Raw genomic sequence first — 27,628 nt, forward strand, 5'->3', positions numbered from 1 at the left:
TAATTAAGCTGCTACACTGGTTCCTACAAGGAGATGTGAATATTTTCACAATGGCTGTCACATGAACGGCACTTTTGGTAATAACACCTTCCAATGGAGATGTTGTCATCTCTAATATACAGTTGAAGAAATGGACAGCCACAGGAAAACATGGAGTCCAAATATTACAACACAGATCTCCACCCAAGGAAGTTCTAGCTAATGCAAGGTACACCACACCTCTTTTCCAAAGTGCATCAAAATTAATGTACTATTCATTTGTGAAATTCCTAGATACCACAACATACACATTATAGGCTCTGAGTGTTAAACACACACACACACACACTGTAGAAAAGGAGCCCTTGGAAGCAAATGATCAAGGGCCACATGAGTTGAACAGGTATACATTATAGATGAATATTGTGTTCCTATTGAAGCTCATACACATTTCTTTTTAACCTCACATATACCAGAAAATGACATGCTAGTGAGCCAGGACCAATCACATGCGCACAATGTTTTTCCTAGCCAGACACTTGGGAGCAGGAAGCACCTGTAAGGCCTACTAGGTTTAGAAAATAATTTTGTATTATTGGATATGGTTTACATTTTTACATCAGATGTACATCAGATGTACATCAGATGTAACTTTGCTATTTATAACACCTTTTGATTACAAATGTAGTGCTCCATTTATAGTTTGGTTTAGCCTTCAATAGCTATTCAAAAACATGTTTTGGGTCCCCCCCCCCAATATTAGAACGATTGATTGATTACATTGCTACCACTCAATAGCCAAAGTTATTTATGTATTACTTTAAAAAACAATAATTCAATTTTCCTCTAAGGAGCTTAGGATCTTGACATGTACCAACTTCATAAATGTTGTTGTTATTGGTTTTTTAAAAAAGACAATCCTGTGAGGTAGGTTATGCTGAGAGACCATGACTGATCCAAAGTTACCCAGAAGTCCACAACAGAGCAGAACTTTGAGCCCAGTTTTACCCAGCCTTTATCCAACACTCCTCACCAACTTGGGTCTCAAGGACTAGATAATCCTTTCTCAACAGGGGCAGTACTGGCTCCAGGATTTTGAGGGCCCTTGGGCAAGACCCTCTCAATAGCCCCCCTTACTCAGTGCCATTGTCACCAGCTTCTCATTGCCATTGTCACCAGCTACTATTGCTTCTCATCCTTTTTCTCACCATTCCTAACATTTGCTTGCTTAACAGACAGAGAGCAAGTAGGCAATTGCTCCTGCTTCTCATGACCACCATTCTTTTGGCCAGAGGAAGAAGCAGGTGTACAAGCAGGTTGCAATGGTGAAGGAACAAGTACAGGAAGCTCTTGTCAGTGGGCCCCTGTTGGGTTGTGGGCGCTTCACAGGTGCCCAACCACCCCTACCCTTGATGCTAGCAACTCATAGGGGGTCTGTTTTGAGGCAGGGGAGCAAATGCCCTTCACAATTATGTGACTGCACCACTGAAAGGACAAATTGAGCTTGTTACAGCACCTGGACCCAGTAATTGAGGATTGGAAATAGCTTCTCACCTGCCAGTAATAATAGTCTCCTGTCAAATAAATTTTGCCTGTGGCCCCCATGTTCAGGCAGAGGGGCTAGCAAAAATGTGTGTGGGCTTGTCACTTGTGTGTGAGCTGTAGTGGGCTATTTCTGGAGTACCAGATTAAAATATACCTCAGATTACTAGTCCTCAATAAACGTATCCAGCTCAGTTCTGGATCTTAATAGGATTCTTTTCTGCACTTTTAGTTTATGCACCTGTGGTAAGGAGGCAGCTTTTATATTGGGCGGTATAAATAAATGTAATAAATAAATTCAAACCGTTAGGAGCAACGAGCACAGCAATCGTGATTCAGACATGATGGAACAACGTGCCAACTCTCGATGGGCTTTACCTAACCCTCGGCAAACAGATGCACACCACCGGTTTTACACGTGTCAATCAATTATCATTTGAACCGTTCGGAACTCAGCCACCAACGGGATCTTCCAGCCCACCCTAAACTGACAATCGAAGCCACCAATCAGTTAAAGGGATTTCCTCAGCCTGTTCCAGCGTGGCCAATCGCATTGCACCGACGGGGAAGCGGGTGGCTACTCCGCTTCTCCCCCACCTCCCTGGAGATTACTACGTCCTTCGGGCCCCGCCTCTCCACGTGGGGTTCATTGAGAACGCGACAAAGCGGCTTTCTCCGCCTGTTTACAAGCAGTCGACTTGGAAGGATTCACAAACCGAACGCAGGGGCGGGATCGTGGAAGGAAGGAAGCGCCGCGGATTGGCGGGTTATTTGCACCGCAAGGGGCTTCAGCTCTCTTGCTTCCCCTTCACCCCAAGGAAGGGCGAGCTTGAAGGGAACCTCTGGGTTCCGAATTTCCGTCTCCCAACGAGTCCTCTCGTCCCCAACATCACCCCTCTTTGTGGTGTGGGCGGCGGTACCTAGCCGCAGAGTGTGCCATTGACGGATCTGCTGGGAAAAGCGCAAGAATCGGATCCACCGAAGGAAAAGGAGCCGCTGCACTTGTCAGGATCCTGGACAAACGTAATAATAATTAATAATAATAAGTTTTTCCCCAACATTTGCTAGTTACTGCAGGCGGGATCTTGCTGTTAGTACACTTGATCCCCTCTTTGCAGATTTGACACCCAACCGGCTACGATCTGGCTCACGTTTTCGTAGTCCCCGACGGCAATAGGCTGGAATGATGCTACGAAAGAGCGAGCGATAGCAAAGGAGATACTAAGGCGCAATCCTCCGCATGTTAAGGCGCAAATAAGCCCTACAACTGGGAGTTGTAGGATTTATTTCTCTCTAAACATGCGGAGGATCGCGCCCGAATGGAGCTAAAGATATTTTGCTTGCCGTTTTCTTTGGCTTGCCTTTGTTATCTTTCTCCGTCCCTAGGTGTTTCCTGCAGTGTTCAGTGTTCAGAGTCGCGTAGCGAGCAACAGGTTTAAACAGGCAGCGGGGTCGATGAGTTAATCTTGAACGTTCGCTGTTTGAGTGCGGTGCCGCCACCCACTCCTCCAGAACGATCGCCTCCGGTAGAGATGAAGCTTACAAAAGCCGGGTTGCCCTCTGGAAGAGCTGCGTATTGCTTAGCTCTGCGCCTCTGTATAAAAAGGAAGCGGCGGGTTTTAGAGTCACTGTTAATTTCGCTTCTGGATTTTGATCTATTTTTTAAATTTCTAGGCCTAATGAATCTGCAGGAATTTTCTGATCCACTTAACTTAGACATCGACAATGTCAGTAGTACTAACGGATGCGTTTCAAACCCTCGCAGCTATATAACCCCCCTCCCCCCATGTTTTTTCTCTGCCCCCCCCCCCCCCCGTATTGTGGAATATAGGTCACTTTAAACAAACCTACGGTAGAAATGATGCCATTCTTTTCTGCCCCTTTTGGTTTGTATTATAGTTTCAGGGCTAACAGTGCAATCCTAAGCATGTCTACTTAAATGTAAGTGCATATGATTGCAGTCTAAATAGTGAAACTTTAAGATTGTATCTAAACTTAAAATTTCTCATTTGTCCAATCAATATATTAGACTACTTCAAAAACTCTCAAATCTGTCAGGAAAACATAGTTTTCAAGGAGGGTTCATTTTAACCCAAAGATGATTGCTTCAACAGAGCACTGTGGTCCCATCTCTAGCCCTGAAACTATAATCACATATGTCTGGGGATTACATTTTATACATATTTTCACTACATGAGTATTGGAGTAAACTGTATACATTGTCATGTGGGAATTGCCTCTTTTGCCACGTGTACACATTTTTGGAAGCTGGTATGGGTGTCATCTGCCTAACATTTCTGTATGGGAAAATAAACAATGGCATGGAAATTTTCACACCTTATTATATATGCCTTTTTGCCCTTTACCTTGTAGGGAAAAAATGCTGTAAGTGAACTATTTCTGACCAAGCTCTTCAACCACTTACAATCATTATTACAAGTGTGGTGTGAGAGCCAGTGTGGTGTAGTGGCTAGAGTGTTGGACTGGGAGCCGGAGATCCGGGTTCTAGTCCCCACTCAGCTATGGAAACCCACTGGGTGAATTTGGGCCAGTCACAGACTCTCAGCCTAACCCACCTCACAGGGTTGTTGTGAGGATAAAGTGGAGGGGATGAGGATTATGTATGCCGCCTTGGGTTCCTTGCAGGAAAAAAGGCGGGATATTAATGCAATAATAAATAAATAAATAAATAAATACTGTTGGTAGAGCTGTAGCAGCCTGAAATAAGAACCACAAGTGGGACCTGTCACAAAATGTTGCAGTGGAGTGCTTTTTGTTAGGATTCCAGCCAGCCCATCATGCCCTCTGCCAGGTTACTCCATTCCACCCACCCTGTTTCCCCCCACCCCACCCATCCCCAGTTATCTGTCAGAATTCACTTGCCACAGAGCATGCTGAGTTTTTATGGGCTGTCTTGGGTTTTCCCCCCTTAAGATTTTTTCCCCTTTTCTTCTGCCAACGTTGGGATCTGCCAAGCCTGCTGATACTCCTTATGTGTGCATGATGCCCTCTTTGCTACATAAGGGTCAGTACTCAGGCAGAATGGGGGGTAGACTAGGCCCCTTCAGAACTTTTTCCTCCACACATTCAAATAACATGTGGAGGGGGAGGTAGGACCAGACACACTGGCTCAGTTCCCAGTATCCCTGTCTGCGCTGGCCTCAGCCCTGAGGTTCGTGTTTTCAGCGGAAAGTCTGAAGGGGAACCTGTATTTCTTTCCCCAGGCCTTTGGATATTAGTTCTGACTCTATTTTTGAGGGCTGCTTTTGTGATGTTCATTCTAAGCTGTGAGCAGGGGATATGTTTGTGTATGAACACTTTTTTGTATTGTTTTGTTTTTAGATTATGTTTTTGTGGTACCCTATTTCTTCGATTCTAAGACGCACTTTTTCCCCATATAAATACCTCTAAAAATGGGGTGCGTCTTAGAATTGAGGGTGTATCTTAGGTTTTTTTTTCTGTTGGTGGTACTGAAATCAGTGTGCATCTTACAATAGATGCCGTCTTACAATCGAAGAAATACGGTAGTTATTTTTATTTGTATTGTGCTGATTATGGTTTATATTGTTTTTGTTTTGTGTGTGTGTCACTTGTTTCGATACTGCTTTTTGCTGAGGAAAATGATGCATAAATTTAAATAATAATATCTGCATTCAGCTGAATGCACATAGGCTTGTGCACGCAACTGGGAACCCTATGCAATCTTTACCTGAAGCAGGCAGAGTTGATTATGTTGGGGGGGGGGTTGCCCTGTTCTCCCCTCCATGTTTTCTCTGGAAGTTGCTCATGAGGAGAGGGATACCTGGACTACAGGCAAATGTTCCCCTACATTAAAAAAAAATGAAACAAAATCCATGTGTGTAGCAAAATTAGTACATACAGAGGACTATGCTAAATAATTTCCCTATTAAGGAATGTTTGCTTTTTTTTCTGCATGGGGGGCATTCAAAAACAGGAGTTCCCCACCTAAAGTCCAAAGTGGTACAGTCCAGAATTCCACATACTACCTCAGTATTCCTAGTACCTCAATAAGACAGTAGCCCTATTCTGGCATTCTAAAAGCGTGGTGATTAAACACGCACAAAGGGGAGCACGCTAGCCCTGTCCCACTCTGTTGTTGCTCTCATTGGCAAGCTTGTGAAGGGGAGAGGCTCCTCTTTATTGGGGCTGTCCACACGCCATCTGGAACACTGCCACCACCGATGGAGGCAGCTAAGACACCCTCCACGTGTAGAGGGTGGTGAAAGTAATGGCGGAGGTGGCAAGGCTACCACGCTCCGCTCCTTGGATAATTAATCACCAGGTTTCAGGAACACCTGAATGGGGTGGGGTGGGGCTAGTTGACTTTTGTGATTCAGGAGGAAGGAAGCCAAATATGAGGAAATTGTGTTGTCTTCTTCATTTCTTCTAATGATGGGGGAGTTTAGTTGTTCATTTCCTTCCACAGTTTAACTAACTGGTGTCCAGCCATATAAAAAATCATCATCTTATTGCAACCTTCCCCAACCTGGTGCCATTAGATATGTTGAGTTATAGGTCCCATCATCCTCAGCCAAGGATGATGGGAGTTGTATTCCAACACATCTGAAGAGCACCAGGTTGAGGAAAGCTACTTATCTGATTTAAACAAACCCCTGATTCAAGTGAAGACAGACCTGTCTCTGGGGAACTGGCTGTAAACACCTGTACAAAAGCTGTCAGACATTGTTTAGTCTCCTCTTAATCTGTCTGGTGATCAGTCTCTGTTTTCATAGTATATTTTAAGTGCAAAAATCTATTTCCCTTGAGGATTTTATAGTTGGCACTAGTACACATCAGTTTAACTGCACGTGTGGCACATTCTTCTTCAGTCCTCATCCTACTGCCAGTGATTTTGTCTATGGGACTAAAATTTGCCAACAGTTCAGAGTTTTGATATTAGTTGCAATGCCAGCAAAGCAAAGTGGGCGCAAGAGTGGAGGAGTTGTATCTGGCCCTCAGGAATGAGTTTGCAGCAGGACTTGGTGGGTAGAGAAATCATGTTCTTTACCCTGCCATGCAGCTTTGGGATAGCAGCAGGTCTGCTCCTACTCTGCTCAGGTGGAGGAATGGGGTCTTTCCAGACACACCTGTTGGGGTCCTGAGAAGGAAAGGTGAGGGTAGCTTGATTAAAAAAAGAACAGGTCTCTACCAATTGTTTTGCTGAACACCAGAGTTTTCTAAGTCATTCTTCTCCAGATGTATTGAACTACAAGCCCATCATCACTGGGCAGTGTGGATGATGGCCATTGTAGTCCAGCACTTCTGGAGGGAACCAGGTTGGAGAAGACCACTGTTTGCTTGGTAGAGTTGGAGCCCCTTCCTCCACCTGCTCAGAGAGCATCACACAGGCTCAGTTATCCTTCTCAAAACTTGTAAAATAGGTCTGTATTATCACCTCCCCCCCTTATATATATGATGGGTGGGAAGGCTTTAGCGAAGCTAAAAGAAAAAGTAGGACAGCTCCAAAATAATAAGTGAAGAGAGGAGATAAACCTCAAACAGGTGCCAAGGAAGAATTTATGCAGTTGCCCAAGGTGTTTTAATAAAATCTTTGTCAGGGGTGATTGCTGCAAGTTCTTCTGTGGCAAGGAAGTGCTTGCACCATACAAGAGCTTGCAGTTGTCGCTCCAGTGAAGATTTCCTTACAATGCTTCAGGCAAGTCAATATATTTTTCCTTGGTATCTGTTTGAGGTTTGCCTCACTTTATTTATTTTGCATAAGGGTATATCCAATGAGTTCATGGTTGAACTGCAGTGTAATTGAGATGTTCATCTTATAGCCTGTGCTCTTAACCACTAAGCAGCACGAGCTAGCTAGGTAAGGAGTCAGGAGACACATATGTCCTGTTGTTATTGTTTCATTAATGTAGCTCCAGCACAATGAGCATCAGTTGCTTGTTAACATGGACAGGAGGATATTGTTAATGTGTTCAGGACCTTCCGGTTGGGCTTCCCATGGGCATCTCGCTGGTCATTGTGGGAACAGACTGCTGGACTAGATAGGCCTTTGGCAGTGGAGGCTGGTGGCTTTGATATCAGTGGGGTGGTAAAAGTGCAGTGTGTGCAAAATGCAGCAGCCAGATTGATAACAGGGACCAGAAGGTTCGAGCATATAAGACCGACTCTGGCCCGCTTCCATTGGCTGCCTGTACTTTTCCAAGCCCGATTCAAGGTGCTGGTTTTAACCTATAAAGCCTTACATGGCTTGGGACCACAATATCTGATGGAACGCCTCTCCCGACATGAACCTACCCGAATACTACACTCAACAGCTAAGTTCCTCCTCGAGGTATCTACTCCAAGGAAGCTTGGAGGACAGCAACAAGGGATAGGGTCTTGTCTGTGGTGCCCCAACAACTGTAGAACGATCTCCCTGATGAGGCCCGGCCTAGCACCAACATTGTTATCTTTTCTGCCAACATTGTTATCTTTTCTGTGCCAGGTCAAGACTTTTCTCTTCTCCCAGGCATTTAGCAATAAGTGATGAGCACAGGTCTGGTTTTTAGGCTCATAATCTTTTTAAGTTGTTATAGCAGTTTTAAATGCATGTGTTTTGTAGTTTTTAAATTTTGTATGTTGTTTTTAAGTGTTTTAATCTTATGTAAACTGCCCAGAGAGCTTCAGCTATGGGGTGGTATACAAATGCAATTAATAATAATAATAATAATAATAATAATAATAATAATAATACTCTGGGTTTCAGTCTGAACCAGTCATAACTCTAAAGGAGTTATCCAAGTAGCTCCTTTAGAGTTCTGACTGGTTCTGACTGAACCTAGAGCAGATTCACTGTCCATCTAATGTTGGAGCCACCAGCCTCCACTGGCCTTTGGTTTGATCTAGCGTGGTTCTTATGTTTTCACAGACCACCAAAAGCAAAAGGCAGTTCTCTGCCTGGAAGATGTATTGCAGTGTAGTTTATATAGTTCCCCTAGGCAGAAATGTATAGCAAAGAGGTTGAGAAACAAAAGATATTTGATAGGTGAAGATGTGTTTTCTTTCTTGCTGACAAAGAAAACTTATTAGGATTATACTTGATTTGGCTAGTTCTTCTTTTTAGTTGCAATTCCATCTGTTAAAAAGGAATGGGTTGAATTTCAAATGATTGATTGCCAGCATGATTCAGAACCATTAAGGAGGACGGAGAACATTGGCACAACTATTCAATCACAAATGAAAAGAGCTTTTTTTTTTTTTTTTTTTTTTGGTAATACTTCTGAAATCAGAGCTATACTTGCTTACATGGCTTGTTGAAAATATTTGGAATTATTTGTTTTCCTTTAGTTTTTATATATTCAACAAATTTTGTTTCTTGATTTCCCCTGCCGTTCGTCCTCTCCATTATTATTATTATTATTATTATTATTATTATTTATTTATATAGCACCATTAATGTACATGGTGCTGTACAGAGTAAAACAATAAATAGCAAGACCCTGCCGCATAGGCTTACATTCTAATAAAATCATAATAAAGCAATAAGGAGGGGAAGAGAATGCACCAAACAGACAGTATAAAAGTCAGAACAAAATCAAGTTTTAAAAGCTTTAGGAAAAAGAAAAGTTTTTAGCTGAGCTTTAAAAGCTGCGATTGAATAATACGTTCTAAGAGATACTGGATATATATGGGACATAGTAATTGGTTATGTTAGGCTATGCTTTAATCATATTTTGAATAGGGTGTCCCCCTTTTTATGGTAATGACTGGTGGTAGCTTTTTGGCTAAGTGATAAAAGATGTGAGATTTGTGTTGGAGATTTGTGTTTGTGAACTGGGCTTGAAGAAAGAGGGAGGAAGTTCTAAGCACCACAGAATTTCCTCATACAAGCCCTTCTCATGGATTAATTGTGTGAAGAAGCTCCCTGCGATTAAAGGAGCAGCAGGCTACATCACTGGCCCCATACCCAAGGTCGTATGGCTCCCCAACCCTGCTATCCATGCATTGAGCATGGACATTTGAGAAGAGGAAACTTATGCATGTAGTCCTCTACATGCACAAGCTACTACGGGAGCTAGAACACTGCGTGATCAGGGTTCTAGCTCCCACGTAAGCCTACAAGCATAGAAGTCTACGTGTGTAGGCTCCCCTGTCTCAGACGTCTGTGCTTAACACGTGGATGTTGGGGGCAGGGCCAAGGAGTCATGTGACCATGGCAGCAGCCCTGCCACCCTGTTAATCACATGGAGCCCCAGTACATGGTTAACAGGACAATGGACTTGCAAAATCTTCAAGAACCATTTGCCATGTATACAAAACAGGCCCCTTCATATGAAGCAAAAGTCTTGGCTTTCGTCCCATGGTAACCATTCCCATTACTGACAACAGAAAGGAGTATGATGATGATTACTGTAAAGCCGTTTCCCTTATTTCCCTGTTAGAATTCAAATTAAGATCTAATTAGGCCAGGCAAAACAAGACAGGTATTAAAATCCAGCCCTGACTGCTGATTAATCTTGGCTATCAAAAGTCAGTCTGAGGAGAAAATAGTTAGGGGGCAGCCACTGGGAATGGCAGTACCTTCTTTTATGTATCAAAAGCTACTGTAGTTGTTAAGAGTGTGAATGTCAGGGGAAATTTAAATCTTACCTCAAGCACGAGTTGGCCTTAGACACCCCGTCCCCCACCACCCTTTTGCAGTATGGGGATAACAGCCTAACAGTGTTGTTGACAGGCTTACTGAGATAAACTAGGTGAATGCACTATATAAATGCTAAGTGCTGTTACTATTAGTTTTTTATTGGGCCACTTTGTGTTGGTGTTACGAGTATGCAGGCTTTAAGATAGTATATTTAGGCTAAGCGCACCTACTTGGGAGTAAGTCCCATTGAACTCAGTGGGGCTTACTTCTGAGTAAACATGTATAGGATTGTGCTATTAGTTAAGCAGAACACATTGGTGGCTACAGCCTCAGTTATACACTACAGAAAGTGGGGACTGCTTTCTCCCAGCTAGTGGGGTGAGAATGCAGAATCTCTTACAATAAATTTCCCCTCCTTTCTCAGAGATAATTCTAGACATATCCTTCGTAATCTGGGAGAATTAAGCTTTTCCTATTTGCATTCCTCTGACTAAGAAGAATCAATTGAGATGCTAAGGAAAGCTTGGTTGGGCTGGTGGGTAATAATTTTGTTCCTTGGTATTCGAAAAGGGATACTAAGCAATCTCCTAAAATGGGCTTTTGTCCCTGTCTCTTCAAAAACCAAGTTGTACCAAGTGCAAGCTCTACTGTTAATATATGTTCAGAGCATCTTAGGTTAAAAAGATTATGAATTGGCATCTGTTCATCATGTCTGATGCTGATCTTCCTTCTGTTTCAACAAAAATGCTTTTTGAAAGGCCTTCATCCTGGATTTCCATTTGGATCAGTTATACTCTGTTGTTGTTGTTGAACAACTAGCACTTAAAGAGGGGCAGATGAGGAAAGCAAGGGGTGGGGATTCGGCATAGCTGAAAAGCCCCCTTCATACTATAAGTGGCTATTGAACAGCCTTCCCCAATTTGGGGTCTTTCAGATGTGTTGGACTACATCTGGAGGGCACCTGGTTTGGGAAGGCTGCTATAGACAGCTTTCTCTCCCCATCCCTTTCTTTCTCTCTCTCTTATATTTGATATTTCCCCCATACGGACGAATCCCAGTTTTCTCTTCTCTTTCTTTGATGGCACATTCAGCCGTACCACAATAATAAGAGCCAATCTCAAATCTTCAGAAAAAGCACATGCTACTGCTTTCGAATGCAGGCAGATGAGCCATGTGTTTGAGTGCTATCTCCACCTTTTTTAAAAAAAATACTTGCATATGGAACAGTTGCACACCCAGAAGAAAAGTTGCAGCCTTGCTTTCTCCTTGAATCTTTCTATTTACTGTACATATCATGCCCTATCCATTAGGCTTAGGTCAAGTCACCATTCCTTACCATTCTAATCCAGGGGTGGAAAACATGTGGCCTTCCAGACGTTATTGTACTGCATCTCGCATCAGCCTTATGCAGCATAGCCAGTGGTGAGGGTTGATGGCAGTTGCAGCCCAACATCTGTAGGGCCATGCATTCCCCATCCCAGGGTCTGATCTTTGTAATCACCCAGCCTGACCAAGAATCTGAAGCTGAGAACTGAAACCTGCCAACATTTAGCAGCTGTATTTTCCTCCTCTCCCTTCTCCCCTTGCTCAGCCTATCATGGAGGTGGACTATCTGAACAGAGGAAGGAGGACATAGAAAGGCCCATGGCCTTCCAGGTCACCGTGCCCTTTCGTTTGCCAAGGTGGGCTAGCAATCAGACCTTTGCACTTGGCACATTTCATCTGTTCAAGTTGAAGCTGCTAAGTCCCCCCAAGTCACCACTGCTTTTTGAAAGGTGCAAGAGGCATTTTGCTGCTTCTCACAGACTATAGCAGCAGTGTCTGGGTTGGACTGCCTTTGTGGGGAGCTGAGAAAGAAATCTCACCACCATCCAAGCTGTTCGCAAATGAGCTCCCTGTTCATTGGTTCCACGAGTGATGTTGTTTACAGGGACTCATTTCCTGCAGCTGTATTTCTCTGCAAAGGCTGCAAAGTACTCACGTGTGAGGGCAATGTGGCTATGCCAGCCCCAGATCATATTGCAGGAGTGGTGAACCTGTGGCCTTCCAGATGTTGTTGAACTCCAACTCCCATCATTCCTGACCATTGGCCAGTCTGGCAGAGCTGATGGGAGATGTAGTCCAACACAGCTGGAAGGCAGCAGTTTGGAGAATGCTGGTATACATGAACACCCAGAGGTTCAGGTTGGCTGAGTTACTAAAGGGCCCAACTACTTTATTTATTTATTTATTTATTTATTTATTTATTTATTTATTTACAAAAGTTGTATAACAGCCCATATCTGAAACTGATTCTTGAGTGGTGAACATAAGAATTAAAACAGTAAAAGATACAAAAATTAAAACACCATTATTATACTAAATCAACAACAACACCAGATGTCAATAAAAAACTTGGCTGTCAGTCAAAGAATGCTTCCTGGAATAAGACTGTTTTCAGGAGGTGCCGGAAACAACACAGTGTTGGTGCCTGCCTGACCTCCAGGGGCAGGGAGTTCCACAGAAAGGGGGGCACAACGCTAAAGGCGCTTTTCTTCTGCCTTGCATGTGTTCAAGCTCTTGCTTTCTCTTACAGTAGGCCATAAGTGTTGAATCTACTATTCTGCCAGCTCTTTTGCCTCTGGTCGGCCTGCTCACCCTGCCTATCTTCAGCAGATGTCAGCAAATCCGCAATGTTGAAACAAAGAAACTTTGCAAAGGGATAACCCACAATTATTGCATCTGATGAATTGCTCAGTTTTTCAACAGTGATTCTTAACCCTTTCTGCTCAACATACCATAGCTATTCAACACTACTTAGTTTTGGAAACTTAGCAGTTAAGATACACATGGCTTCCGCAGGACCCATACTATATTCTTCATAATATTCTTGCCAAGGAAGTCCCTAAAGACAATAAAAACTTATCACTTATTTCAGTCCTTCTGATGTCACTAGAGGTCTTTGTTACATTTGCAAGTGTTCCGCTGCATTGATGTCAAGCACTCTTGAACAGTATCATGCTCACTCAGATGAGTTGATTGGTCTTGGAGGCATTTGCCAGACAGACTTACCTAGCTGCTTACAGGTAGGATAAGAACATAAGAAGAGCTCTAATGAATCAGACCAAAGGCCTATCTAGTCCAGGATTCTGATCCTATAGTGGTCAACCAGATGCCTATGGGAAACCCGCAAGCAGGACATGAGTGCAATAGTAACCTTCTGCTCATGTTCTCTAGCAACTAATATTCACCGGCATACTTTGAACTTGTTTAGACAACACACTAAGTCACAATGGTTAAGCATTTTGAGCTAAACATTGCTTAGTGTGTTGTGTGAATCATGATTTAGCATGTTATGTGAACCATTCCTATCCATAGTGGCTTCATAACCACAGTTTAAACACACTCACCAACTATTTGCTGGAAAAGGGTTAGCGGCCTAAGCATGGCTTAGAGTGTTGTCTGAACAGGCCCTGTCTCTGATATTGGAGATCATATATAGCCATTATGACTAGTAGCCATTGATAGCCTTATCATCCATGAAATAGATTAATCCCCTTTTACAACCATCCAGGCTGGTGGTCATCGCTAGATCTTGTGGTCCTGAATGACATAGTTTAATTATGCGCTGTTTGAAGAAGAACTTCCTTTTATCTGTCCACAATCTCCCACTATTTAGCTTCTGTTGAGACCCATGGTTCTAGTATTATGGGAGAGGGAGGAAAAAAAAACTCCATCTCCACTTTCTCCACACCATGCATAATTTTATACACAAGAAATTTACATAATTTTATCATTATACAGAACAGTGAGAGGCAGACATCAAGCAGAAACCAAGAAAACCGGTAGATTTCATCCCCTTTCTGCCAGGCTGTTACTTTCTGCACTAGACAATTCCCTTCAGGAATTGGTGTTGGATATGCTGTGGCTGAAAGAACCTCTGTTTGCAGCATAGTCAAAAACTGCCCCTCAGGCTCTTCTTTCACACTGCCTTTGCTGGAGCAAAGGGCCCATATGTAGGAACAGATATTGCAATTTGGAGGTGCTTGCTTATATATGCCTTATGACACAAAATCCTTGATTCAGATCCATTTGAACTGATCAGTAACCATTGCAGCTGCTCTTATTTAAGCCTCGAGTGCTCAAAGGGGGCATCGCTCAGTGGTTGAACACATGCTTGGCTTGCAAAAGGACCCATGTTCATTCCTCAAGTGACGGTGGGCAACTTTCTGAAACCTTAGAGAGCCACTGCCCATCAGCATAGACAACATAGATAGATAGTCCAATGATTTGACTTGGTATGAGGCAACTTCCTACGTTCTTATGATTTATATGACCTTATAATTAATAGAGGTGTTCATAATGTATGTTTCCAGGAAAGGAATTGAACCCAGGAGCTTCCCTGAGATAAGGCAGAGAATTTTCATGCGAATTATCTGTATCTCAGTTTGTTATGTAAGCGAGGTGATTCTTAGAGGAGGCAAAGAAATCAAACCATTGTTCCATACAGATCCAAGAGTTAAACAAGGCAGGACATCTTTAAAAAGGCTATGTGCTGTGGCTTTCACTTTCATCCTCTGGATAGCTTTTAAATGGAAGTTTCCCTGTAAAATATTCACCGTATACCAAGCAGCTCTTGAACTAGGGGTGTGTGTCTGATGCCTGACGAATGGACCTGTAACGAGTCGTATATTGTAGTTCAGGGTAATGGAAACAATGTATTTATCATTTGCATTCACAGGAATGCCATTCGTACTTCTCTTCTGGTGCTGGACGGTTTTAATACACACCATTGACATATTTTCAAAGTTTATGTCTGAAGGTAGAAATGTTTTTTCGAAAATGAACAAAGTTGGCATGGAATCTCCAGATTTTAAAAAAGGCCCGTAGGTAAGTGCAACAGGAATGGCATTGAGCCTGTTGGGGTCTTTATACAGGGCCTTCAATGAGTATTCAAACCCCCGCCACCACGTTTGACTTGTTCACATTTTGTTGTGTTACAACCTGGAATTAAAATGGAGTTAATTGGCATGATTACCCTTTGATTTACACGACATACTTAACACTTTGAAGGTGCAAAATGTTTGTATTTTGTGGCACAAAAGCTAGGAAAACAAAAATAAACTGGCATTTGTTGGTTACATACGCACTCACCCCACTGGTAGAAGCAAGTTTTGGTTTTCTTAACTTTTGTTCCACAATACAAATTTTTGCACCTTCAAAGTGTTAAGTACGTTGTGTAAATCAAAGGGAAATCATGCCAATTAACTCCATTTTAATTCCAGGTTGTAACACAACAAAATGTGGACAAGTCAAAGGGTGTGTGTGAATACTTATGTAAGGCACCGTAGGTGTATCATATATACTATATTTATTTATTATAGCATTTATATCCCACCTTTTTTCCTCCAAGAAACCCAAGGCAGCATACATAATCCTCCTCCTATCCATTTTATCCTCGCAGTAGCAACCCTGTGAGGTAGGTTGGGCTGAGAGTCTGTGACTAGCCCAAAATCACGCAGTGGGTTTCCATGCCCGAGTGGGGACTAGAACCCGGATCTCCCAACTCCCAGTCCAACACCTTAGCCACTACACCACACTGGCTATATACTAATAGTGAACTCTTTTTCCCTGTATAGCCGGAATGGCACTGTCTGCACGCAGAAAAGAGGTATCTGCAGGCTCAGGAAAAACCCAAGGTTTGCAGAGGAACCAAAAGTGGTGATGGGTTGTTGTTGAACTGTAAATTCTTTGTTGAACTGTGGATTAGGGGCTGCTCAGTTCAGAATTCTAATCCATCATATGGAAATCACTGACATAACGGCAGCAGGTTTGGGCTGGCAATTGTCAGTGCCCTGCTTTATCTGGAAACCAAGTGACACCCATCAACCCTATCTCTGTTTTCTGGCCTGGCCTGACCTGCACACTGGTAGGGAAGTTGCAGCAGACTGGTGATAGATTAGGTGTATCCAAAGGTCATGTACTGATGATCCCCCACATTCCTTGTACAAATGGCATATGATTGATACGTTTTGAGAAATGATCTCTTATCTATTCCAAGTCCTCCATAATTCTAGACCTACAAACCTGTCTGTTGGAATCCAACCAGTTTAGAGCCTGGGAGAGGAACCTCTTTTTAGACTGAGGGTTGAATTCAATTTCAAAGAAGCTCGGGGGGTGGGGGTGGGCAAAGGAAAAGGGGAAAGGCCACAAATACAAAAAAACCAACATTTTTTTTTTAGCTTAAACCCCTTACTGCCAGTAACTAAACCTTAGGTGAGGCATTTCAACTTCTTTTAATTGGTGGGGTGGGGGGACTGCACAAACATTGAGAAACGTTCAAACAATTGGTGGTTGGAGGGAAATAGGGCAGTGTCAGAAGAATGGGCATGGCCATATGAGAAGAATGGGCATGTCTCCCAGCCTGAGGTTCCCCACCCCTGATTTAAAGGCTGATTGAAGAGGCACCTTCACTGGAGATTTTTAAGCAGACATTGGACATCTTTCAGGGATGTTGTAATTGCAACCTGCATTAAGCAGGGTAGTTGATTAGATGACCTCCAGCGTCTCTTCCGATTCTATAATTCTATTGTTCTTATCAAAATCTGAGTATTAATGTGAAATATGGGTGGACTAGAGTCGGCTGTCACAACTGTGACCTAATCCTGAACTGGTTAAGCCCTGGATGCAACTTGAACAACTGAAACCGAATTATGGTGATAGTCAGATCTGTGGTTTGTGTTCCTCAGGGCAGACTTCTTACGCTCATGCGCTGTGACTATTTTGAAGAATGATGTGCTACTTTTTATGAATGCTCCAGTCATGCAGAGTAGCTTAAACATCTTCTGATAAAAATATGATACTAGTTTCTCAGGCAATTCCTAGTTGGAATCTGGACAACAGACGGAATTGGGATGTGTGGGAACCTATTCCCTGAAAACATTATTTTACATGGGGAATTAGTTGTTTCGAAGCCATGATGGAAATTACCTTTTCTCTTTCTATCTCAGGTGTGGCATCAGTTTTGCCATTTGTGTTCACCAACAGTTATCTTCCGGTTCTTTTCAAACGTGCTTTACCCTATGTGGCTTTTGACTAGAATGAAATGTTCTGTAGAAGACCGTGAAGGAGAAGGAGTGGAGATATTAATTTTAAGGACAGTGTGTTTTGACAACAATAAAGTTTTATCAGAGCATACATGAGTTTGAGGTGTGGTTGTTGTTTTAGTTACAAGGGTATAATTCAAACACCTCTGGATATGAAAAATAACATTCCTTGAGCTGCCATCCCAAGGCTACAATCCTAAGCACACTTACCTTAGTAAGCCCATTAAATATCATGGGACTCATTTCTGAGTAAACATGCATAGGATTGCATGGTACTGGAGAAAACCCTGATGAGATATACTTCCAATTAAACATGTTTATGGTTAGGCTGTATGTCTTTTATAGGTAGGGTTATCCAAAAATATTTTAAAATTAAAATCACTGCTGAAACCATGCAGTCAAGAAGGAGGATGTTTTGTCTTATAGTTCTGTGATGCTCTGGTATAAGGGATGAATGACTTTGCCTATATCAGGGGTGGGCAAGTTCCAGATGTTTTGGCCTATAACTCTCAGCGTCCCTTGCCATTAGATATTCTGGCTTAGGCTGATGGGAGTTGTAGGCCAAAACATTGTAAATTGTTAAGGCCTGTCTACATTGTAAATCCCTGGCCTACACGTGCATCCTTTATCCCAGAGCATCAGAACACCAGAAGACATAACAGATGTGCCCTCTTGACTCTGTGGTCCTGCAGCACTTTGCCTTTTTTGCTACTTTGTTTTATTAATAAATTTATAATAAAAAGGAAGAGACAGTACAAAACCAAAAAGAGTAATATCTCAAAATCAACAATAAAAGAAAGCTTGGCCTTAAGAATTTACAATGTAGACACTTTTTTGTTATTTGAATCAAGTGTTATAAAGTCACAGCTCTAATATTAAAATCAAAATACTACATCTCATTTTACAGTTCTGGTTTTTTTCCAGATTTTTTTTAAAAATATATAGAATCTTGTTGTGTTGTTACCAGGATTTTTTTGCTTTTGTAGATGATGCTAGCAATTATGCTTTTTGAGCCCTTTGGTGCTCTGCTCATGAAACACTGAAGCACTAGACATTTCTGGGAAGAGACTTTCCAAGCATAAGGAGCAGCACAATCCTATACCTGTTTACCCAGAAGTAAAGCCCACTGTATTCAATGGTACTTACTCCCTTTTAAGTGTGTTTAGGATTGCTGTCTTAACATCTAATATGCTGTTTCTGTGTTACATGCTGCCTATTTATTTCCTGCCAGTCACTGTTGTGATGAAAGTTCTTCTCTGTCAGTATACACATCCTTGAATAGCAATAACAACAACAACAACCCAGAAAAACCCACCCTCTTCCTATTTTATCAGTGAACATACCTGTCAAGATAAAAATCTAGAAATGCTGATAATTTTCCTCATTTTTAAATTTATGTTTTATATGGGGTTTTTTTTAATGAGAAACCTTACTTCTCCCAGTTCTCTACACTGTGGAAAATGTATCTTTCCTTCCATACTTATCCTTTCTATGGAACTTGTCTGAAATGACCAGGAGAAGGAATATGGGAGCTCAGTTGGGTAGAGTGGTGATAAATGGGTACACCCTGAACTTTAATTTACTGGGCTGAGAGTGATTGGTCCAAAACCATCCAGCAAAGTATTTTTCACATTTGTATCCCACTCATGGGGTTACTCCACTTTATCCTTGCAATCTTATGAGGTAGGCTTTTGGCAAAAAAGAACTTTAGAGTGACATCTTTCACATCCAAATACAATACTCCATCCACTGTACTGCACACTGGGCCCAGAAGAGTGATTATTTGAAAGGAAGAATGCAAAACTAAAGTTAAAAACAGCTCTTGAACTAGGAACGTCTAATAAATTATTTTGTTTCATGACAATCATTGAACTGCCATGTGTCCTTATCCAGAAAATTTATGTACCTGGATTGACATTGAAGACGGCCAATTAGTTTGTAGCTTAGGGCAACCCAACTCATAACTGGCAAAGAGCACTTAGTCATACACTTAGTTCACATGGCCAAACACTCATTCTTCCACGGAGTTCTGAGGTTTGTCACCTGTGACGCTGTTTACTTTGTAGGGGTTACACCCATTCCATAGTACTCAGTTTTATGACATCATAAAATGGAATAGATGGGCTAGATATAAAAAGCTGGTTGGGTGGCTGCTGCTAGAACAGTGCTATCCTTCAGCTGAAGAAAAGAGTCACATGTTTGACAGAATCAGATGTACTGTATATGCACAGCTTGGTTATCATGTATTCAGCTCCCTAGCTACCAATAGCAACCCTCAAATACCCGTGTTGCCATTAATATGGATGAGGCCTCTTATGAATCTCAAAAAAGAGGACAAAAGGGGACAACCCTTAAATATATCTCTGCACTCATTTGTGTGTAATTCAGTTCAGTTGAAGGAGTCCAGTATTCTTGTCATGTAGGGTAAAAGATGGTTCTGAGAGTTATTATAAAATACTGTAGATTTTAAGTAATGCTTTTAAATATACAAGGTGAATTTCACCCAGTGAAACAGGATCTTTTTGTTTATTGTTAATATTCTATCCTGTTTTTCTTCCACTGGAGAACTCAAAGCAGCTAGAATCAGCACTCAGGACAGATTATTGGTTCAGCCTCCCTCAAAGCTTACCTGGTGCCAGTAAGCATAGAGTGTTGAGGCCTTCTTAAGAAGATCATTCTAGAATATTTGGGCCACAACCCAAAACCTTCCCCTTGTGCCTGTCTGATGAACATCAGTTGTTGTTGTTGTTGTTGGGACTCAGAGATGGACCTCAGAGACTGAACAGAGTATATGGAAGGACACATATGGGAAGAGACAGCCCTAAGGACCCCAGGTCCCAGCCATTTAGGGCTTGAAAGTTAAGAAAAGCACCTTGAATGGTGCTCAGAAATGAATAGGCAACAGTGGATATCAAAAAGGACTGGAGAAATATGCTGCGTCTGACCATTCCCAGGTAACAATCATATACATTGGCTTGAGTGAAACAAGTTTAAGGTTGCACTCTTCTACCAAGGACCCATCTACTCCAGCATTCTGTTCCCACTGTGGCCAGCCAGCTGCCAACATGTAGGACATGAGCACAATAGCACCTTCCACCTCATATTCACCAGGAACTGGGGTTCAGAGCCATACTGCTACTAAGGCTACTGACAAACATAAGAAACACAAGAAAGGTATTCTGTTTCTGAGGAAATTTAAATTGGTCCCTGACCGGGCAATTAACTTTTGACATACACTTTCCTAGAAGCTGAAACCTTGAGTAATTTAAACATGCACACACACACAGTAATAACAAAAGTGTCTTAGAGACAGATGAGCATCTTCAGTTCTTATTAATTCTTCTGCAATACTTTGGCTGGGATTTTAGGGTTTAATTGAGGTTAAGAGGTCAGAATCTGAGATAAACAAAAGCATGCCATACGGACGGTCTAAACCCATCTGGTTATATACATGTGTCTATTGTTTCCAGGTTCGCAATCCAATTGCACAAACCTGCAACGTTGGTTGCCTAAGCTTTATTATACTGTGCTATTAAGTTAGATGATTTTAAAAAATGAACTGCATATATTGTATACCACGTTTAGTAATAAGGGTGTTATATTAGGCACTTTACCACTGCATGCATGAGTTCTCCAGCAATTCCTTTTCAGGGGAGGAGGAATAACTTACCTTGCCTGCTATTTAGTTAACATTGCATTCATGTTTCATATTTGTATCCTATTCGTCTCCCCAAAGGAGCTTGGTGTGGTGGGAGATTCAGGACAAATAAAAGGAAGTACTTCTTCACACAGTGCTTAGTTAAATTATGGAATTCACTATCACAAGATGTAGTGATGGTCACCAATTTGGATGTCTTTAAAAGGGGGTTGGATAAATTCCTGGGGGAGAAGGCTATCAATGGCTACTAGCAGTGTGCACCAGTTGCTGGGGAACATGGGTGAGAGGGTGATGTTGCACCATGTCTTTGCTTGTGGGTTCCTGGTCGACAGCTGTCTGGCCACTGTGTGAACAGAGTGCTGGATGGACCCTTGGTCTGATCCAGCATGGCACTTCTTATCCTTATAGCAACCCTGTGAGGTAGGTTAAGCTGAGAGATAGTGGCTTGGATCCGAAGAACGGTGAGCAGATGGAAGCTTTTGGAAGGGAGCTTTACCATCCCTTCCTTCCCTCTGCAACCTGCTAAGCCCCACCCCCACCCAAAACCTCACCATTGGATTGAGTGTGGGAGGCTGCAGTAGAAAGGCGGAATTGTCCAAAATTGGACAGAGAAACCTTGTGAGAGAGGTTGCATTTCAAAGCAATCTCCTCCCCTGCTCAGTTTGCAGTATCATTTATACACACAGTGAAGTAGGCTTCGGAGAAGGAGTGCGTGATTGTATGGAGGAGTAAATTTCTGAACTTTCCCGTATCCTTTCGTCTGAATGGAGTTGGAAAGACTGAAGTTGCATCACTTTTTCCCACCTATTGAAGCAGGTCCCATTTGAAGGGAAAACAGAGAGATTCCCTTCTTTCCCCCTTTCTTGGAACTCTGAAAGAGCATAAGCTAATTGAAGCTTTGGGGAAAGTTGGAGCCCAACCCATCTCTTCCCATCTCCTCTCGTGTCTACCCCTTGGAAGTGAGTGGTATGGGGAAGATGTGCAAGAGACCAAGGATTCTGATCTTCCCAGGATCTGAGAACAAGGGGAACCTAAAACTCTGGACATGTTTACATGGGGATATTTGTCTATCGTGGATGCTAAAAAGAGAAATCAACTCTGGTGCTTGATAAATGTGTTAAAAACTCTTTTATTCTTTAAATCCAAAAATGCTCTGCTCAACGTTTCGAACGTATCATCCTTCGTCAGGAGCTGGAAACAGTTGCTGTGCTATCAGAAAACCAGTGAGACACAGTAGCTCCTGCTAGCACAGCAACTGTTTCCAGCTCCTGACGAAGGACGATACGTCCGAAACGTTGAGCAGAGCATTTTTGGATTTAAAGAATAAAAGAGTTTTTAACACATTTATCAAGCACCAGAGTTGATTTCTCTTTTTAGCATCCACGCTTATTGGTGCGTTTTTTTCCTTACATTGGCATACCGATATTTGTCTATCACCAACATTGAATGAACTCAATAGAACTTACATTGAACTCAATAGAACTTACATCTGAGCAAACGCACATAGAATTGCACTGCGATATGTTAAATATGCTGCCGTGCATACAAAATTATCTTAACTATGCATGCAAAGTCAAGCTTTCTGAGAATCTTGCCTTTCATTTTAAAACGGAAGTCAGATTCCTCTGCTGTAATACCGTTTGTTGAAACAAAGCCTAATGAAATGGCAGAAGTGTCTAAAAAAGATTTGCCAGAGCATAAGACGTGCCCTGTTGGATCAGACCAAAGGCCCTTCTGGTCTAGCATCCTCTTTCCCACAGTGGCCAACCAGATGCCTATGGGAAGCTCCTGAACAGCACATGAGTGTGTGCAATAGCCCTCCGCCACTGGTGTTCCACAACCACTGGCATTCTTTGGCCTCTGATACTGAAAGTAATATATAGCAATTGTGATTTGTAGCCACTGATAACTTATCCTCCATGACTTTGTCTAACCCTTCCTTAAAATCTATCCAAGCTGGCCATCATCACATCTTGTGGCAGCGAATTTTGTAGTTTAACTATGCATTGTGTGAAGAAATACTTCCATTTGTCTGTCCTAAATTTCCCACCATTCAGCTTCATGGGATGACCTACAGTTCTAGCATTGTGAGACAGGGAGAAAAAGGTATCTCTCTCCACTTTCTCCACAACATTTCTTAGAGGGCAGATTCTAGTGCCCTGCATACCTCATTGCTCATTCCCATGATTAGCAAAAGCAGAATGTATTATAAAAATATGCAAGCAAACTCATGCACAGTTGCTTAATTTCATGCCACAGATGCCAGCTTTTATTAGAGTGGGATTTGGAATATCTTGTTACAGAAATTTGATTATATTTATTTACTTTGTAAATAATTTTTGCCCTCTTACCTTCAGCCCATCCCACCATTGGAGTGTGGTCCCCCGAGAATGTCTTCCAAATGGAATTCAGCCCTTGGGCTGAAAGAGAGTCAACATCCTGATTTACAATCAAAAGAGTACACCTTCCCAAGTACCAGAAATTCAATCCTAGAGTTGACCTAGGCCAGATCTACACCAAGCAGGATATAGCACTATGAAAGTGGTATGAAAACAGTATATAAGAGGCAGGAGCCACACTACTGCTTTCCTGTGGTATTGAAGTGCACTGACAATTGTTGGGGCCCATTGACACATACCATATACCACTTTCCTCTGACTTTCATGCCACTTTCATAGTGCTATATCCTGCTTGGTGTGGCTCTTGCCTCTTCTAAACCACTTCCAAACCGCTTTCATAGTGCTATATCCTGTTTAGTGTAGATCTGGCGCCAGTACGGGAGCTTCGAAGACATATTTTGTGACGTGGAGAGAACCTATAACATGATTCAAGGTGGGGATGGAATAATGGGCGTGTGTTTGCATTTGCTCTAGAAACCGCAGTGCTGACATCATCTATCAGCCAGAATGGGACTGGCATTTAGCCTTGTGTTTTGCACATATTAAGAACTTTGCTCCCTGAGTCCAAGAATTGGACCGGATCCAGAGGCAATAGCAGTGAAGTGTGAAAGCGAGGTTAAATATGTTCTTGATTGCTGAACCAGATAGTACAGTTTAGTCAGAATTTGACTTGCCCTAACTGCTTAACACCACAAAATGAAGCTGGAAAAACCATGTTTACGTAACGGCTCACTCTAGAATATCCACCCCTAGCTTGCTTTGACCCAGGAACTTTGCTTTCCCTCTTCTACAAGATCTTTGTGTATCTCTTTGGATCTGACCTTATTCTTCCTGCTGGTGAAGCAAGCCCAGAAAGGTTTGCACTGTTCAGTCTGTAGGAATGGGTTGCATGAGTCCAACACTTGTCATTATTAGAACATTAAGAAGAGCCCGGCTCAATATGGCTGAAAAAATCGCGCCATCGAGATTTGTTTTTTAATGGATTTACCTAATCCGCATCTCTCAGAACTGAGCGCAATTTGCCATTGGAAATCCATTCTTCTACAGGCTTTTGATGTGTTCTGCAAAAGAAAAAAATGTGTTTGACAATGTGCACACATTTGAAAAATGAACAAAAAAATGCACAAATACACTTTAGTCAATGGGGCATGTGGGTAAAAATGTGCCCATTTGAAAAACATTGCACATAAAAATACAGATGTTTGTACAGGGCGAAAAGATTCGTTCAGAACCGGGACAGAATGAGCTTGGCCTTGGAAAACTGAGAACTTCAGCAAGATTGAGATTAGTACTGAGCCAAACCCTGTCCCCTATTTTTGGGAACTTTCTTTCTCCCCGCAAAAGAGGCATTGTTTTTTATTTCCTGGCGCTTTCATAGGGTGAGGGAAATTCAGAGAATTTTCTCCTTGGGGAGTGGAACAGGGTTTCCACATACCCTTTTTAAATGTGGCTGATTGCTGAGGGATCTCCTTCCTATTTTTTAGTTTTTCAAAAAAACACCCCCTTCCCTCTGCATTTGGAGGAGACCAGCAGTTCTTAGTGCATGCCTATTGGAGACCATGTGACCTTGCCCTCTCCAATAAGCATTCAGGAAGAACTCCTTGGCTCCTGAAAATGCCAGGGGTGTTTTTAAAAAAAAATAAAAAGAAAGAAAGAAGACCTCTCAACAACTGGCTACATTTAAAAAGCTGTGCGGAAACCCTGTCCCCTTCCCCAAGCAGAAAATTCTCACCTCTCCCAGTCACTTTTGCCCAAGTTTTCATCCCCCCCCCCCCCGCCCCGCCCTCCATGACATGATGAAAATGGACTGGTCGAAATTTTCGGCACAGCACTGATTGAGATTTACAGTTCCACCGATCCCTGGATCTGACCAACGGTCTACTGAGTCCAATAACCTGTTTCCAGCAGTGGACAGCCAGATGCCTCTAAGATGTGCACAAAGAAGCCATGAGGGTAATAGTCCTCCCTATTGTTTGCCCCCAGTGCTTGGTGTTCATGATGGTTTATTATCCAACACCATGAATATCTTCTGTGTGTCTCATCTCCACTGAGTTTAAAGGTAATTTTTATCCATCAGGTACTGGAATTTTAAAAAAAAAGCTTCCTCCCCACATACTTATGACTGATGCTTAGAAAGGCACATGATCGCTCCTTCTCTGATTCGTCTTTTGGAAAGCTGCCCATGCTGTGGTACTGTTTACTATTGACTTTGTAATCTTGCTCCTGGTATTCTAAGTATTTTCTTTTTTTGTATTCTTTGCTGTTCCTTGCACTGCTTTCTCTAACTCTCTTTCCAATGACTCAGACAAGAGTATGCTTTTAAGTGCTGGCAACCCACGTAGGTGAGAGAACTGTGCAAAAAATGAAATAATAAAATTGGACTGTGGTGCTTAGCACAGGGGACACAAAGAATGATTCAGGAGCTGGGAATGTGTGCTGCGGGTGCTACGTTGCTGGGTCCGCGATAATTTCTCAGAGGCTTGTATTCCCATCTAAAGTGTAATGTAACCAGCCGCTAATCGGCGAAAGAGCTGACTAATGCTAGAATTACTTATGACTGTATCGTGGTGAATGTACCTTCAGAGACACTTGACTGTTAGTGCTAGTCGTTGGAATGAAGCTAAAGAGATTCCTTTTATTCACGAGCTTCCTGCTGCTCAGTATCTGCGCCCTTTATCCTCGCGAACAAACATTAAGGATTTATGTTTCTCATTTGCGAAGGATAGACCGCGTTTGGCTCGATTCCTGAGACTCCGATTGCTGCAGCGTTAACGGGGCGGAGCGGGCATGAGAAGTTTACAACCGGTTCTGCCATGAGCAAGCAGCTACTGCCAAACAAGATGCCACCAGAGTTTAGGAACATGTGTGTCCTCCTACCAAACCGAGACCAGCTCAGCGTGACTGTTGGGGTAAGTGGGTCTAAGCTTCCTCCTGAGATGCCAATGAGAGCGGCACCGATAGTTGCCTATTGTATTCAGGTAGCCAGCGTGAGTGATAAAGCTGAGACCTGGAAGTCTCAAACACTGAGAGAAAAAGTTCACCAGCCAAAAATCAATCACCCACTTGGACATTTGCCAATTGACCCAACTGAGTAGCCCTCAAAAGAAGAGGACCAGGTTAGCTAATCTGTTTTCTTGGATGTGGTGATTCTTGCTCCATTTGATGATTAGGGTCTGCTTTTTCTGTAATCCCTTTCCACATCTACCTAATGCTTTTACAGCATTTGAAAACAAAAATCCGTTTGCGTATAACTAAACCTAAGGGGCACATCTGTCTTTGTACCTCAACAAGGAATTTTCAGCTTTATATCTGCTGATCCAGGCATGTTGATTTTCCAACACAGAAGTCTTTGGGGGATCATAGTGTGCATTGTTTTATTTCTGTGCATAGTTTGAGGCAGAGTTAAGTGGTGATATAATGGGCCGAGTCTCATTAAAATAGAACGCTTCAGCAATGTGAAAGGTGAAATATAGTCCAAGAATTAAGGTAGAGAATGGTGTATCTCAATGTCTATAGTGGCCCTCACACACTACAGATATTAATGGGGATTGTTTTTCTGTGTCCTCTTATGGGTTTTAAAAGCACTGGGTTTCTATGCTTTAAAAAAATGAATCTGTGTTTTTATGAAGAAGAAGAAAAATCTCATCAATGCCATCAGATTTGCATAAAGATTTGCCTTTTTTTAATGCAATGTGCACCTGTTAGGGGATTTTCCCCCTGTGAAAATGCAAATTTGAGTCAGCCAGCTACTTATTTTCATGCACAAACCTGCCTGTTTTTAATCTGTTCAGCCAATTAAACAGCCATTCCCAAAAAAGAAGAAGAAAGGAGGGTAAACTTATTAAAAGTCCTGCTGCTGCTGTTGGGTATAAAGTTACTGGGCACTTTAAAGGTATCTCTAGAGGGAATTATATAGAGCTGTACGTGTTTGAAGTAAACTATCAAAGGGACAGTACTGTGTTTTCTCACTCAGTTTTTCAATAACAAAACTGTGTTTTCTGAAGCCTTCAAAGAGGCTTCAGAAAAAGCAGCATAAATAGCCAAGAGGGTATGTTAAGATATTGTTCTGTTTCCTCAAGCCCTTGACAAATGAACTGTTAAGGGGGAGTCATACCATTTTTGTTGATTAATTTTTACCATGCTTTTCTGTACAAGATATTTCTAGGGGATTTACTCGTTCTCTGATACTTTTTGCACTCACCTCACAGTGAAAATCCTAAGAGGAGCATTTGTTAGCCTTATTGCTCTTGTTTTTCCTCTCTTCTTCTCGTCCTGTTATCATTCTCCCAACCCATTTTCTTCTACTTCTAACTTCAGGTTGTAAGCTTCTTGGCTCAAGGTCCTCTCTCTCTCTCCCTCCCCTCCC

At 42.3% G+C, this 27,628-nt stretch overlaps 1 protein-coding gene across 2 annotated transcripts in view; it reads left to right on the top strand.

The window, feature by feature from the left end:
• The first annotated feature begins 2,447 nt into the window (after positions 1–2,447).
• FRMD1 (FERM domain containing 1) overlaps positions 2,448–27,628 on the top strand; it is a 51,571-nt gene continuing 26,390 nt past the window's right edge. Inside the window, exons 1-2 of one of the 2 annotated variants that reach the window (XM_063125666.1) lie at positions 2,448–2,544; positions 25,984–26,171. In XM_063125666.1, the coding sequence (XP_062981736.1) occupies positions 26,076–26,171 (96 nt within the window). In that variant the 5' untranslated portion in view covers positions 2,448–2,544; positions 25,984–26,075. Of the gene's footprint in view, positions 2,545–25,834; positions 26,172–27,628 lie in introns of those variants that run through there. The other variant, XM_063125667.1, reaches the window with a different exon arrangement.

This window comes from Elgaria multicarinata, chromosome 4, assembly GCF_023053635.1.
Source record: "Elgaria multicarinata webbii isolate HBS135686 ecotype San Diego chromosome 4, rElgMul1.1.pri, whole genome shotgun sequence".
NCBI lineage: Eukaryota > Metazoa > Chordata > Lepidosauria > Squamata > Anguidae > Elgaria > Elgaria multicarinata.